Raw genomic sequence first — 16,922 nt, forward strand, 5'->3', positions numbered from 1 at the left:
CAGAATGCAGAGTATTTATCTAACTACATAACAAGAAGGGGTACTATCTACACGACTCCAGCTACCACTACTCAGAATGTGTAGCGAATATGACTGACAACTCTCTCAATTATAGAGAGAGACTTAATTATCAGCATGCATAGAGTGCAATGATGAATATGATGTAAATAATCATGATATAGATACATTCATCATCAATGCAAGAACACAATCAACATAAAACTATCCTCGTGTTGTCTACCTCCTGATGTTGTCTTGAGGCATGGGTCTCACACACTTTATGCTAACTCAGACCAAGTTTAATAGGCTAAGTAACTAAGTTGCAAGTTAATTCTACTACAGAAGAGTTGGTCAATAAAACTATCCTTTTGAAGCATAAATGGTTTCTCAAAAGTTTCAAATAAAATAGGAATCATGATTTAGGAAGTCATGCGAAAAAGCTTTAGATGCACATGAGATACATAGAGTTTAATGAGACCATTAATACTACAATTCCTCGTGTAGATATCAAAATGACTCACCTTCTATAGTTGTGAATTTGAATAGGTATATACTTGGTTACGCCATTTGTTGGCCTCAATTAAGGCCACACTTCTTAGGCATGCCTGAGTCAAACTTAGGCAATGATAATTGAATGATGAGTTTTACTTGAGTTGATTCATGAACTTGTATACGTATGTTAAAGGTAAAGCTTGGGATTCACATTAAATGTGTTTAGCAAAGTTAGTAAACCGAACGAGTTTAGAAGTTGCATTGGATGCAATTTTAACTAGTACCTACCAAATTAACCATGTCCAAGTTTTACACTTGGGAAGAAGGGATCAAACCCCATTAATAAACTTGAGAAGTGGGAGATGCAAATTAAATTTTGTTCAATACCACCCAATCAAGTTTTCTTAGGCATGTAGTAGGCGTGCAAGGCAACAGCTTGAGCATAAGCTGTAATAACAAAATCAGTAGTTGTTTGCACGCAGTCAAGTCACAGCCCCTGTAAATAATGTAAGATAATAATTATATCCAATATGTTTCCAAGAGCACTTTCTTAAATTTCTATCCTATGAATGGAATGTTATTAAAGTAATTTGGCTAAATTATTCTGTCAACCTAAAATAATCCATTGCAATTACAATATCAAATAGATCTCATTATCATAAATCTAATGGTATTTTGTTTGTATGTCTAAAATGCTAACATTGTGACACTGAAAATATTTAGAAACAAAAACTTATCATTGATAATAGTAAGGCTGCTTTGGATATCCAACAAAAGAGAGATGACAGGAAGTGCATACCTTGCAAATAAAATGGAAACTTGAAATGTCGATTGAAAATTTTCTAGTTTTGAGTGTATCTTTTGAAAAAAAAAAAAAATTCATAGTATATAGGATTTTAGTCGCAACCATTAACGACAAAAGTCTAAACCAATTTGAGGTAGTTCATGAAATGGTTTTTTAGCCAAACCAAATAATGTAGCATTTGTAATCGCATGCAATCAATAATAATACTATATTGTTGTTTGCCAATTCCCATTCCCTCACATGCCAGCTAAGTTTGGATACATTCATAATTAAACAAAACAAAATAGCACGTCGATGAAATAAAAACAATAAACACCATGACATGAGCTCGAAATCTGTACAATAGCACTAAGCAGATTCTCATGAACATCATGACTGAAAAAATAACAATTATATCCATGACATTAGTTGGATTGTTCTCATTCACGCAAACTGATTCTGTGTATTGCTTTCTTTTCCTTAGATGAGTGCCAAGGAGGGGATTGCTATATCATGCAGAACTACATAATGCAGAATGGTGATTGCCTCTCATTACTCGTTGAATTCTTCCGTTGCACTCACATAGCTCTCATCAAATCTAGATGTACCTTAGCTTGTTTATGTACCTTGAGATGCTTCGTTTGCTTATACATGAAGCCACTAGTAAATCAGTAACGGAAAAAAGTAAATAAAACAGTCACCATAGGAAGGCAAGCTAACAATTAATATATATCCACAAATATATTACAGCGTCTGAAGGATGAGCAGATCCTGAGTACCTTTAACAAGTTACGAGGAGAGAAATTATGATTCAGACTAATTAGTTTCGGCAGATTCAAAGAGCTCCCTCCATTTCTCTGGATCACTTCCAGGGCCGTCTCCCTGTAAAACATACATAACTTCCTTTTCTCATATTCTATTCCAGTATCAAATCTGAGAAAATAAGACAGCAAAAAAGATTATTTTCATTATTTTATGAAATTCTTCCGGAGCTCCTGAAAAAGAAAGAAATATAAAGGTTTTGCACCTTGTTCTCCAAAAAGTAATTTTTTAAAAAAAATAAATAATACTTGAAGTCCATATTGCAGATAAAACAAAACATATTCTTTTCTTTGTCATTTCATCAAAGCTGTTGACACAAACAATCCCAAGTAGAAATTTGCAAACCTAAAAGGAAAAACATGATACATTTCCTATTATTATACGAATATGTTTATTCATTTGATTCCAAGGTATAAAGGATTGAAGGTCTCTAGAAGGAGGGTGAAGAAATTTAGCATCCAAGGAATAGCTACCTCAACTGAGTTGATCTCGTAGATCTTTCTTTTAGTACACTCTAGGTCAAGTGCTTGTATACATGCTTCAGCAACTACAAGTCTGCTAACCTCCCCAACAAGCTTATCTCCTGTAGAACATGAAATTTTATCATGCAGATTCAGATGTTGCAAAATAAGTTTTATGAACACTTAAATATGCGTACAAGTAATCAGAAATTTAAAGGTGTTGTTCAAACATTTGGATGTGTTGGGGCCTTCAAGTAAAATTTAAGAATGCAAACTGTTGTATATTAGAAGAGAAGAAATCAAGCTGAGACCTAGCTTCATTGATGAGTTGCCGACTTGGATAACTTCCTGTCAAGCATGTTTGGATGAATTCATGATTATTGAAGCTGGAAAAGCTTTGCAGATCCTCCAAATAGACTGCAGATCAGTAGAGACTGCCTGTCGTCTAGATAAGATTACTTGTGCTCACCTTCTCTCATGTTTTGGTCTCACTAGAAGAAGGATGTTATTAGTTGATGACTTGAAGATCTGGAAATTGTGCTAACAGGATACTATAGGTAGGCTTTACTTTCTTTACTAAAGGTAGACTCTGGAGAACTAATTAACATGGCAAAGATCAGGTTTTGCTCCCTTCTCAACAGTATGAAATCAACAATTTCATTGTCATTACTGTTCCTCTATTTGTAAAGAATTGTGTGAGTTATGCATCATATATGCTTTAATTAGAAAATCTCTTGCATATGTCAGGTTAGGATATTTGTAACATAAAACAAGATTGTTGTTCAGCACAGAGAATTTCATTGCTCTAGGCAAGTGGAATGACCTAGTGATACATCATCCTATCTCCACACATCTTAAACTTTCCAAGTGCAAAAATGTAGAATTTCAAGCAGCCAACTTCCTGTTCATCTAGATATTTCAATGTCATTCCTTCATAACAATTTGTAGATGCTACAGTATCCTCTTTGTCAATGTCTTAGCTCAAGTACCTAATATTATCCTTGTATATGCTGCATAATTATCTCTATTCGATGTAGTGGCTGATGCTATTAGATGAGGTTTTGGAGATGGAGGACGAGGTTGTGGACCCAGACATACTTTATACCGACCATGTGTTCACAGTGGTTCACCAACCATCAATCAGATATTGTTGTGGGGATAAGCTTGAACCACCACCTACTGCATAGATTACTGCACAAACAAACACAACCTTATTTTTTGATTCCACCTACTGCACAAACTAACACAACCTTATCTTTTGACTCCACCAGCATCCACAACAGTACCTAGACTATAAGTTCTGAATATGTGCATATGAAATAATCTCAAGCATTCCCTTTATTTAATCCACATTTCCTACAACTTCTTGTAGTACTGATTGTGTGGTAAAATTACCACTTGGGGATTAATTAATTAAGGTGCGCCTTTATATAACATGTAATCACAAATTAATTTCTACCCATCATTCACTTGTCACTTGTCTTTATTGCCAGAGGGAACAAGAATAATCTCCATCTAGATATTTTCTGATTATTTGTTTTAGGATTATCTATTGTTAGAGAAGTTAGAATTATTTGTTTTATTAAGGTATGTGATGGATCTGTACCATATTGGTGGCCTAGGTTTAAGGTTTTATCAAGAGTCTTAAATATACCATGTAATGGGTTACACTTGATTTACATTAATAAGAATATAACCTAATATTCTTTTTAAAGCTTTGTTTTTAGACTAGGTGTTTTCTTTAGTTGCCCAATCTATTTTCGGTTTCTTTGCCAATGCGAGGCAATATACATACAAGAAAGTCACCTTTGTCACCTTTCATCTTGTAGACTTCTAGTGGGCCTATTATCTTCATATTGCACGAGTTGTAAACTTACAGCTTTTAAAAGAGTAGAGGTTGACTTCTTTCTCGGGCAAATTTAGCAATGCAGCTTCCTCTCTTGATCCCAGATGTGGAATCATCCCATGCTATGATCATGTTCTCTTGCGAAGATGGTATCATACGTTGATTGTACTTGTCCCAAAGTCTGCTCATGCTAACAAAGTTACCGATTATCGGCGCATCTCTTGTTATAAGATTTTCTACAAAGTCATCTCCAAACTGTTAACGACTAAATTATCTGAGGTCTTGGGTCACATTCTTCATCAGTCCCCAGCATCTTTTGTGCAAGGTCGACTCATTACCAATAACATCCACTTAGCTCGGGAGCGAAATAAAACCGCAAGCGCATCTCTCCCCAATGTATTATGAAGAATGACCTCCAAAAGGCATTGGGATTTTCTACATGAAGTTCTTGAGGGACTCAACTTTCCTCCACTATTTGTGTCCTAGATCATGGAGTGTGTGACCACTACCTCCTCAGCAGCCATCAATGACGGGATGTTTGGCCATTTTAGGGGAATTTTAGGGGAGTCAGGGTCTCAGGCAAGAGGACCCATTGTCTCCCTACCTATTTGGTATCTACATAGAGGTCTTTGGGAGGTAGCTGCAACAATGCACCACCAATGCAGGTTTCGGCTTCCACCCGCAATGTGCCCACCTAGATTAGCTCACATGGCCTATGCTGACGGCCTTCACCTCTTCTGTCATGGTAATACAGCATCAGTTGGCACACTGACCACTTGTCTACGGACTTTCAAGGAGGCAATAGGACTTCAGGTTAACAGACTGAAGTCGAACATTTTTCTAGCGAGAATGGTATAGGTTTTCAGGAAGGTGTCATGTCTTTTAGATACCTCGGGATTCCATTAGCTGCAACGCATCTTTGACTATCTAACTATAGCCTTCTAACTAACTCTTTGATTCGTCGAATCTATTAGCTGAAGAAGACCCTGTCTTATGTCGATAAGGCACAGTTCATCCCTTCAGTGCTTCAGGGGATCAAGTGCTTCTGGATGTCCATCCTTTCGATACCGCAGGGCATCATTGATCGTATCTATAGTATTTGTCGATCCTTCATGTGAACATCCAAACACCCCCCAGTGTCTTGGGCAGATATGTGGCAGCCTAAGGATGAGGGAGGCTTGGGATTCAGAGACTTGCAAGCGCTCTCCTGGCTAAGGTTCTATAGCGAATTTAAGAGAAGGAAGATGCACTCTGGATTAGTGGGTTCATCACACCTACTTGAGTCACAGTGCTATTTGGATCTAGCAAGCAACACATTCAGATTCCCTTCTGATCAAGCATTTGTTGTAGATATAAGATCTCATTCTAGAGACTGCAGGGCCACCTGAGATGGCTAGGTAAAGACCGAAAGATTAGTTTGCATAGGATGAAGGGGTAGCCTGAACGAATGACTTCTTCAGACAACCTAGTCCCAGGATGTGGGCCCGGATGGCGTGGAAGACTTATCTACAACCGAGTCATGAAATCACTTTTTGGATGTTGGCATTGCGAAGGCTTCCCACTAGAGATAGATAGACAGCATCATCAGGAGGACCGACAATGCACTTTTTGTAGGCAGGAGCTTGAGACACCAAAGCATCTATTCTTCTAATGCACCTTATTACACAGCTATAGCGGAAGATCTGAGGTTGGCTCCACGTGTCGGGAGATGTCCACATATCACCGAACACTTAAGAGTTTTTAGCCACACTACCTGGGTAGGGCTTATCATAAAGTGGTACACTATGGATGGAAGGCACGAAATTGTAATTTTTTAGGTGAGGGACAGTTAGATGTAAAAAGGATAAACAGGAGCGTGGAGCTTTATGTATATAGGTCTTTAGACGTCTACTCAGCTTTATGTATATATGTTATGCTAACACCTCTATTTTTTAGAATTCTCTATATAATTTCCCTTGATATTGTCCACTTTGAGCTTAAACCTTCCTGGATTTATTTTTGGGCTCTACCCAAAAGATCTTATACCAATGGAAATATCTTTATTTTTAAAACCCATAATCTTTTCCATGTATTTCCAATGTGAAAGTTTGATTGTATTTATAACAATCCTCCCTCAAGCAAAAGACTATCATTATTCTCATAGTCAGGTCTCCCATCAAGCATCGGATTACTTTTGACCTGTTTAAGGCCTCCCCTTAAGTATCTAGTCACTCTTAACCTGCTCAAGTCTCCCCTCAAGTATCTTATCACTCTTGACATGCTCAGGGTCTCCCCTCATCCTTCGTTCAAGGCAACCCCCACATGGCTCGATTTGAACCATGGCTCTAGCTCGTGCTTCTTCCGACGATTATTCTAGTGAAGAGCGACATTACTCTGATATCAATTGTTATGTCCAAAAAAAAAAAAATTCACATATCTCCACAATGGTATAATATTATCCACTTTGAGCCTAAGCCCTCATGGTTTTATTTTTAGACTCTACCTAAAATGCCACATACCAATAGAGATATCTTTATCTTTTAAACCTATGATCGTTTCCATGTATTTCCAATGTGAGACTTTGATTGCATTCCCAACATCAACCACACAGCTTTTTGGAAGGTTGTGTTTTAAGGTGGTTCAAATTAGGTTAAAAAATCCTGATACCTTAGGTAATTTCAAAACAACTCATGCCTCCTTCCGCCTCGAACCACCGTAGTTGCTGCCCCATCGTTGCTATCGTCGCCACTAATGCCGCCATCGTTGCTAACACAGCCATCGCTGTTGAGGTTAGGTTGTTACATATTTCGATTCCGGCATGGAACAAACGAAAAACCTAACTTCTCAGTTTAGGTGTTTCATCTTCACCGCTTCAAACGCATCGTTGGACCCGAGCGAGGCGATGCTCAGGCTATGCTTCTGAGCCCGTTGCCAAGGTCCTGCAATGCATCCTACGTCTGAAGCGGAGACGTTGAGTAAACAAAGAAGTTTTTCGATTTTTTTAACTTCATGTAGGATTTAATCAAATAACTTTATTAATAATTTTAATATACTTCTCGCTATGATTGGGATAATTTTAATATACTCCTATTAATTTTATATATATATTATTATTATTTTTTAAAATTTAGATTAACATTTTTATTTTTAGTTAATATATTCTATAGTAAATTTGTGTTTTAAATTTTTATTTTTTATTTAATTATTGAAGATTAATGGTAGAAAATGAGAAACAACTAGAGTTGGAGTTGAAGCGAATATTGTTTGGGATTATGGGGTGTTGTATTACAAAGAAAAAATAGATTGTATCACATGTAAATTGTCTAAGAGGCTTATTAAGGGAGGAATTTAACAGATAAAGCTTCATATTGTGCTATTGTAGGAAAAGTAGAAGTATGTCCTATATACAAAAAAAAGAATAAGAGCTTATCTTGAAAATAACAAGAATAAGAAGCAAGAAAGTGTGAAAGAACTAAAAGAAGAGAGGACAGAAGTAAATATAGGCATTGATATAGAGGATGAAGATTGTCAAGTGGAGAAAGATTCTTCTAAAAAGAAGTCAAAGCATTTTAGGCCTATTGATAAATGGGCATCCGCAATAAATCCAACAAAGGCAAGACAACAGAACATAAATGACGCATTGAAGTTAATGTTTACAAATGATGTGCATGAGTACCTTGCACGATGGATTTATGAGGCGGGATTCCTATTCATGCAATTGACAATAAAAGCTCTAGACAATTTGTAGAGGCGATTGACCCTTAATATGTTGTTCAAGTAGTGACGAATAATACGACAAACAATATGGCAGCAGCGGAGTTGTTGAAGGTTACACAACCTCAAATTTTTTAGACCTCTTATGTGACTCAAACAATCAACCTCATGCTTGAAGTAATTGGAAAAAAAGTCCAAGTTTAGCGGAATGCTTGAGAAAGCAAAGACCCTAACAATATTCATCTATACACATCATAGAACTTTAGCTATTATGAGGAAATATATACTAAGAAGAGGGACATTGAAAGGCCCGGGGTGACTAGATTTGCTACTTCATTTTTGACTTTGGAAAGTCTCAAAAGCAAGAAAGATTAATTGAGACTTATGTTTACATCCGAGAAGTGGAGCAACACAAAATTATGGAGTGGTGTAAAGGGGAAAATGGCGGAGGTGACATATCTTTTTTTGGAATGGCTTTTCTTTAGTATTAAATGTTTTCACCCTTTCAGTGAAAGTTTTACGCCTTATTGATGGTGACAAAAAGCCCTCAATGGCCTTTTTATTGGGTGCACTTAAATAAGTCAAGGAAGAGATTAGAAAGACTTTCAAAAAAGGAAAAAATGTCACCCTTATTTTGAAAAAAAAAAATCCTTTGCATTATGCCGCTTATTCGTTGAATCTGATTTTTTACCTCAAAGATCCAAAACAGACAAAATGACACCAATGAATAAGTTCTTGAATTTTGTTGAGAGAATTTTTTCCACTGACGAGGACATACAATCCACTCCACCATTTGTAATGATAAATTATTGAAGTATAAGAGTAAATCCAGAAACTTTGAAATGATCATTTCTCCAAAAGATAAAATCCGCCACCCGGGCGCCCCCCTCCACCATTGGGAGAAAGTAAATCAGGAAACCAAAGCTAGTCATCACATGGGAGAGTAATGGCTCAGTTTTTACTGGGATTCAACCCTTGTTCAATTCTGTAAACCTGTGATATGATAACTAACTCGGCTATACCCTAAGGGCAAGAAAAAAAATGGTAATGACATATGAGAAGGTGGATCTGTACCACGACTTTGATCCGGGTACATCTCTTCTTTTATTACTATTCACCACATACATGTCTTTTTTATCTATTTTTGAGTTTATTAATTTTGTCTATTTTTTTAATTTAAAAGGTGGTCCAACTATGGTGGTGACACTCCAAACTTGTAAAAAATGACAATGAGATTTCTCTTTTTGACAAGTAGTTCATCGAGATGTGAAAGAAATTGGAACCAATTTGAAGGAGTAAGTAGCAATTCATAAATTATATTATCTATTTTTTCTTTTTGTTAGTTTTAATAATTTTTTAATTTTTTAAATACATACTAAGAAAAGAAATAGGCTCGAGACATTAAGATTATATTGGACCTAGTGGGCCGGCAATAGCTTGTAAATCATCTTGCTTTTTTGCTTAGCAATGACGCACTAATTAATTAGAAAAAAATAACATAAAAAGAAATAAGGGGACAAAGTATTTACTTGGTTACAACCTAGTGGTTGTAAATCGAAGGCAATTCAAAGCAATAGCAGAAAACTCCTTCGACAATGTTGAGGCGGAAAAGCTCCTTATAGCAGTTATAAGCTCAAAAACGAAGTACAAAAAATGAATACGGAGTGTGATGCTTTACAACTAGGAATAGGGCACTATTTATAATGCATTGGTCGAAGCGATCGTTTTGCTGACATGGCCATCAGGGCGCTTATATTGATTCAGGGCGCCTCCAATGTGGTAATTGTTATCCACGTAGCAATCTCTTTCTGATGTGTCAAAATGGAGACTCCTCAGTTCATCGAAGCCACCTTAGTTATGTTGATGAGGAACTCCGCTACTTATCTGCTCAGCAACGGCTCCTGGCATCTCAGGCGCCTCCAATTGTTCGGAGGCGCCTCGACTACTATTCATCAAGATGCCTCGCCTTAGGTCTCTTCTGCGACAATTGATCTACTGGGCATTCGAGGCGCCTCAAGTCAACTGAGGTATCTCGGGTCTTCAAGTCTTCATGGTCAACTTTCAAGTTGACCAAATTCGGACTCCGCTCACTTGGGTGATGTTCTAGCAGTTTAGAGTTGAGCTCACCCGTATCCAACTCCGGCTTTCTCCTCGAGCAGGCTTCCAGCTTCTCGTCCCTCGGATGCGTCGCAAGTGTCCTTCTCGCTCCACCAATGTACACTTCCACAACTCCTCATCCCTTGGATGCACCAAGTCTGTCGACTCTATTTCCGTGTCATCCTTCTCGCTCGCTACATCTTCCGCTCAACTTCTTATGTTCCTAAGTTCCTACACACTTAGAAACAAGGCATCAAACATACACAGGACCTAACTTAACTCGGCTGATCACATCAAAACTACCCGGGGTATTTGCAGTTCCAGTGATCTTTGTATATGTCAAATTCAACGCAAATCTTATGAAGAAGAGTAAAAGAGAAATGGGTGGAGATTTGCTTCTATCCTCTCAAGCTAGTAAAGCTCAAGGTTTGCTTGTTGATGGTGGTGCTGAAGATGAGGTCGAGCAAGATTCGGGACTCACTTGGAGAATGGTGGCGGAGGCCTCGGGAGCGGATGAAGTGCTACAACCAAGGAGGAGCGCATGGAGCATCCCTATTAGAGAATTTAGATACATCAGAGGAGGAGAGTGAAGATGTTAATTTTGAGTCTAATGATGAGAGGATTATGGATGTAGTTGATGGTGCATGTGTAGATGATTTAGAAGATCAATTATGTTTAATCTTGTCCTTATTGGTTTGTTGCAATGTTGGATTTAAACTTTGAATTTTAAACATAGACTTTTGGTAGAAGTAATAATATTACTTATTTAGTATTAATATGGTGATGAATTGTTATTAATTATCTTGTTAGTTGCATTTATATATTTATTTGCACCATATTGTATTGTATAAAGCTTATTTATGCATAAACATTATAAAGAATGTTGACTATTTATAATATTATATAAAAAAAATAAAAAAAATTCAACAGTCTAGGCAGCCGAGGCAGTAGGTAGTCACTGACCACCCTGCCGCCGCCTACCGTTATTTACAATACTATTTCTTCTTATATTAGATCTTATGATTAAGGGATTTGATAATTCTTGATGTCTATATATTGTAATCCTCTTACTAAAATAAGATAGAAAATATGAAATTCTTGTTTATTTTTTTGTTATGATATCAGAGTCAAAACTCTGAGATCATTTCATCTTGTGTCTTGTTCCTTGTCTAGCTCCAAGATCTTAGTATTTTATTCTTTTTCGTGTTCTTCTAGTATATTTTCTTAGACTTGATCTCTTAAAACATGTTTCTAGTTGAATCATATCTTTGGAACGATCTAAACATTTTCTTGTTCAATTTAATGGTATTCTACATGGGCATTCCAATTTCATATTTTGTCAAGGGAAAGAAATTATGGGATAATATTGATGGGATGATTCCTACACCTAAAGGCGAGAAGGAGAAGGAGAAATATATAAAATGGGAGGTGATGGATGCTCAGATTATGACTTGGATCCTGGTAAGTGTGGAACCCTCCATACTTCTCAATCTCAATCTTATAAGACCTCTAGAGAAATGTTGGATTACTTGAAGAAAATTACAACGAAAGCAATACAGCACGAAGATTTCAATTGGAACTCGAGTTAGGTCAGCTCAGTCAAGGGAGTATGTCAATCCAAGAGTTTTATTCTTTCTTTGGAAAGCTTTAGTCTAAGTACACAGATATAGTGTATGCAAGTGTACCTCCCGAAGGACTCATTGCTATCTAAAGTTTGCATAAGACTAGCAAGCGTGACCAAATTTTAATGAAGTTAAGGGAGGAGTTTGAAGCAATCAGGTCCAATCGGATGAACAAAGAACTAGTTCCATTATTGAATATTTGTGTAGGAAAGATTCTCAGAGAAGGACGACGACTCATTACACATGTCATGTCTTGGAGTAAAAAGCTCAACGTTCTACTCCAATTCCTATTACCTGCACTACTCAAGGAAGGTTTCAAGGAGATAGAGATATGACTAATATCCAGTGCTATATTTGCAAAAGATTCGAGTACATTGCCACTAATTGTACTAAAAATTTCTACAATTATTATCGGGGCATATTATCAAAGATTGTTCCACTCGGCCTATAAAGAAATCTAAAACAGCCTATAATGTCTCGATTGGTTCCTCAAATACCCCTAATCTTGGTTAGTCTCTATTACTCCTGAAATAGTTTAACAAGTGCTAATTTCTGCCCTTTCTTCTTTAGGCCTTTCAGGTAACAAAAATTCTAATTCCAAGTCTTGGTATTTTGATTTTGGTGCTTCCAATCACATGACCAACACGATCTTACCTTTAAATAATGTTAAAAAATTTAAAGAAAATCTTCAAATTCATACTATCGATGGTAATTCCTTACCTATCATAGTTGTTGGTGATATTTCAGTATCATTAAATATTATTTTTGTGTCTCCTAAGTTGTCCACTAATTTTATATTTGTCGATCAAATTCTGATTGTCTTGTGCAGGATCAAGTGCCTGGGAAGATAATTGCGAAGGGACCTAAAGTGGGACATCTCTTTCCTTTGTTTTTATGTCCCTCTCCGATGTCAAATTATGTTGCCCATAATATTGTTCAATGTGATAATAAGGTGTGGCATAGACGTTTAGAACACTCTAATTCTCATGTACTTCGAGTCTTCCTTAAATTTGATTTCTTCTAATAATAATTTTGTTAATTGTGCATCTTTTGCAAACTTGGTAAAAGTAAAACACCTCCTTTTCCATTGCATAAAAACCGTACCACCAAACCTTTTGAACTTGTATTACCCTTGTAATCTCTCATGAACATTACAAATACTTTGTTACATTTATTGATGATTTCATTCGCTTTACTTAGGTATCTTTTCTTTGGTCTAAAAGTGAGGTTTTCCAAATGTTTAAAATCTTTTATGTTTTAGTCAAAATACAATTTTCTGCCAAAATCAAAACCTTGCAATCAAATTCAAGTGGTGAATATATGTCGAATGAATTTCAATTTTTTCTTCAAAGTCATGGGATGATATCACAACGTTCTTGTCTTTTCACTCCATAATAAAGCAGTGTAGTTGAAAGAAAGAATCATCATCTTCTTGATGTTATTCGCATTCTTCTAATTGAGTCATATGTTCCTTCTCATTTTTTGGTGTGGAACTTTGTCTACTACTGTTTATTTGATTAATAAATTACCATCTCCAAGTTTGATCAATGATTCTTCCAACTTTTGTTTGCTTAGGCATGCACCAAATTATTCCAATCTTCATATTTTTGGATGTGTGTATTTTGTTCACCTTCCTGCATATGAAAGAAATAATCCAATCTATCAAGTGTGCTTTCTTAGGGTATGCTCGAACCCAAAAAGGATTTCTTTGCTATGATCCTCATGCCCGTCGAACTCCTGTCTCTAGGAATGTTATTATTTTTTAAAATCAGGCCTTAATCTTTAGCACATGACAGACCTCAGAATTTCTTTCTCTATCTGCTTTACCACATTTTCCTGAGTCACCAATACCAATTACAAGGTTTAAACCTGCCTCCTCCAGCTCTCACTAAGATTTCTCCACATCTTTCTGTTGTTGCTACTGGGTGTACAATATTTAAATCAAAGTTTTGATATATGACTAAAGTTAAAGTTAAGTTAGCTGTAATCTAACCAGTGGTGTCAAGTTTGTATATGCATGTTACTTGACAAGTGTTGAAATCCTGGTTGTGAACCTGATGACTAAGTCCTCGTGGAACTAGGCATCCGAAATCCTAATTGGAAGTACTGCATGAGTTAAATTTTGGTTGGAGATCAAGCGGCAAATTCCTACCTGGAAGCTAAGTGAATCAAGTCCAAGTGATTAAGATTTCACAGACAAATTCCTAGCCGGAGGCTAGGTAAATTAAGTCCAAATGATTAAGGTTTGACAGAGAAATTCCTAGTTAGGTGCTAGGTGAATCAAGTCAGGTGGAGTTGAAAGTTTGGGAAATAAGTCCAAGTGGAAGTAGTGGGTGTTATGGCTTGGCAACTAGAGGCTAAATCTCTAGACACAATATAAGTTTGAGTAACTTTGCATCATGCACTCTACTCATTATGTGTAACCAGTGTATAAAATATCGTTCCGTGCCGCCCAGCACGGACGATTTTTACCGTTCCGCCGGGCGGCCGAAACCGGCACGGGAGCACCTCGCGTTTCGGCGGCGCCGGAGGAGACGCGGGACGCCACCGGAGGCGTCCTGCGACGACTGCGAGACGCCTTCTGCGACGCAGATGGTGTCACCGAAAGCTTCCGACTACCTTGCCGGACGCTTCCGGCGACCCTTCCGGCGCCGCCGGAGACGTCCGGCGACGCTTCCAGCGCCGCCGGAGGCGTCCAGCGTCGCGGGACGCCTCCCGCGGGATCGCCCGCGATGATCGCGGGCGATCTCGCGTACGCCTTTTTTTTTTTTCTTTTTCTTTTTTTTTAATAATTATTTATTTTATTTAATTAATTTAAACAATTCCTAAGGAGGAGTTGTGATATTCCGAAGAGGCTTTTACAAACCTAATTAAATTATCCTAATAAAATATATAAAAAATATATTTAAAATTAAAATAAATTAAATAAATTTTATTAATTAATATTCTGAAAAAATAATGTTTTAAATTTTATTTAAAAATTAAAAAAAAATATAATAATTCTTATTTATATTCTAATATATTTTTTATTATTTTAAATTTCATTTAATTTTTAAAAAAAATTCTAAAATTTTTTTAAAAGTTCTAAAATTTTTTTAAAATTCTAAATTTTTTTTAAAATTCTAATAAATTATATTTATATTCTGATTTTTTTTATTTTTTTAAAAAAAATATTATTTAAAATATATATTATTTAATTATTAATTAATTAAATGAATAAATAGTTATTTTATTTATTTAATAATAATAATATTATTATTATTATTATTGTTATTATTATTATAGATACTTTCATTTTAATTTGAATTATTGTTATATCAATTCAATTTAAATAAATTTATTTTTAATTATTTTTTCTAACAATATTAAATTATTTAATAATTGAGAACTTATAATAAATCAATATACAACTTATTTTTATATATACCACAAACATATTTATCTTATAATTACTATAGATAAATAAAAAATACCAAAACTGTATCGGCACGGCACGATACGATACCGAAACCGTATCGTTCCGGTCTAAGACCGAAACTTCGGCACGGGTCGAAATTTTAAACCTTGTGTGTAACCACTGCATTCCAAGAAACCGGAAGGAAGTCTGAGAGCAACTAGCCGGTGATAACTCTCGACGGAGGGATTTCGGAGGATCTAGACGACTGTATTGGATCTAGGGGATCAAAGAATACGGGCAACCGGAGCAGCTTCCAAGTGACCGGGAGATGACATTATCAGCAATCTGAGCGAAACGGGTCAAGATGAGATTTGACCCCTGCCTAGGCAACCGGAAGATATCTAGTAGATTAGAGTGCTTCATTAACATTATCAAATGGATAAAAGTTGTAGTCATGTCAACACTGATACAGGCGACTAGAGGAGCCTATATAAGGAATTTCGAGACAAAACTTGAAAATCACTCATCTACATAGAATTCACTCTGGTTCTCGTGCTCGAAGTCTTCTTTCGCCTTCTATGCTACGGCACGTTGCAACGCATGCTTCCCTTGAGTACATTTTCATTTTGTTATTTTACCTAATTTTTAGATTTTTTTTTACGGTAAGGTTTCTCCACCTAAGAGAAATTTAGAAATAAAAATCATATTATTATTATTATTATTATTATTATTATTATTATTATTATTATTATTGCGTGTGTCTACTTCTGTTTTGGTTAATCAACTATTTGCATGCTTAAACTGGTAGCTAAATCTATTACATGCTTATTGTGTTGTCTTGATTGAATCATTCTAAGTAATCTTTATTATCCGCTATGCTACTCTGATTGATTCAACTATTTATTTACTATTTACTCATTTTTAAAATTTGTAACATTATTCACCTCCTCTAGCGTCGAGTTCGATCCTACAATTTAGTATCAGGGCAAGTTGAGCTGATAGTACTCTAGAAAAGCCTAGTTAGGTGCATGTCTAGGCTAGAAAAGAGTACCCTACCTAGTGCATCTAGTCAAGTGGAACTAGAAAATGCTAACTCATCTCACTCTAAATCGGTTAAACCAAAGAATTGTATTAAGTTTGATTTAGCTCCAGTTCCTTAAAAAGGCTTTGTTTTAAGAAGTGATTGTTCTGATTCTTAAGAAGACCTTTGTGTTTCGCCACAACCTCGAAGTTAATTTTGAAAACTCTTGCTCAATTAGCACAAAGCAAAACCTGAATCTAACATGAGGCGAACTTTGTGCTATGAGAAAGGAACAAACAAATTGATTAATAATCTAAGTCTAGCTTGAACACAAATCCAAACCTTAATTACAATCATACCAAACTTAAACCAAACTCATATCCTATCCTAGACTTTAATACAACTTAAACAAATATTTTCTTTGAGAAATGTCTTTGTAGGGCACAACCCGCCTTTCTTCAATGGCGGCAATTTCACTTATTGGAAAAGAAAAATGGAAGACCTTGAGCGGCCCACAAATCAAGATGGCACTACAATTATCTTTTGAAAATTGGACAACTGTCAATAAAAGCAAGGCTCAAAACATTACTACACAACCGTGACTTGATCAGGTATGTACTTAAGGCATTTCTAAGGACCACATTATAGGCATCAATGGTTGATGCGTACAAAGTATTTAAGGACTTG

General features: G+C 36.1%; 1 protein-coding gene across 10 annotated transcripts in view; it reads right to left on the reverse strand.

The window, feature by feature from the left end:
* Positions 1-860: 860 nt before the first annotated feature.
* Positions 861-16,922, reverse strand: part of LOC121975062 (uncharacterized protein At2g37660, chloroplastic-like) — a 51,623-nt gene continuing 35,561 nt past the window's right edge. For 4 of the 10 annotated variants that reach the window (XM_042526425.1, XM_042526430.1, XM_042526427.1 and 1 more), the window contains 3 exons: positions 2,572-2,681; positions 2,056-2,158; positions 1,470-1,936 (listed from right to left, as the gene is read on the reverse strand). In XM_042526425.1, coding sequence (XP_042382359.1) covers positions 2,093-2,158; positions 2,572-2,681 — 176 coding nt within the window. In that variant the 3' untranslated portion in view covers positions 1,470-1,936; positions 2,056-2,092. Of the gene's footprint in view, positions 989-1,469; positions 1,937-1,981; positions 2,210-2,571; positions 2,682-16,922 lie in introns of those variants that run through there. The other 6 variants (XR_006110201.1, XM_042526429.1, XM_042526426.1 and 3 more) reach the window with 3 other exon arrangements.

The sequence above is a fragment of the Zingiber officinale genome, chromosome 4B (assembly GCF_018446385.1).
Source record: "Zingiber officinale cultivar Zhangliang chromosome 4B, Zo_v1.1, whole genome shotgun sequence".
Classification (NCBI taxonomy): domain Eukaryota; kingdom Viridiplantae; phylum Streptophyta; class Magnoliopsida; order Zingiberales; family Zingiberaceae; genus Zingiber; species Zingiber officinale.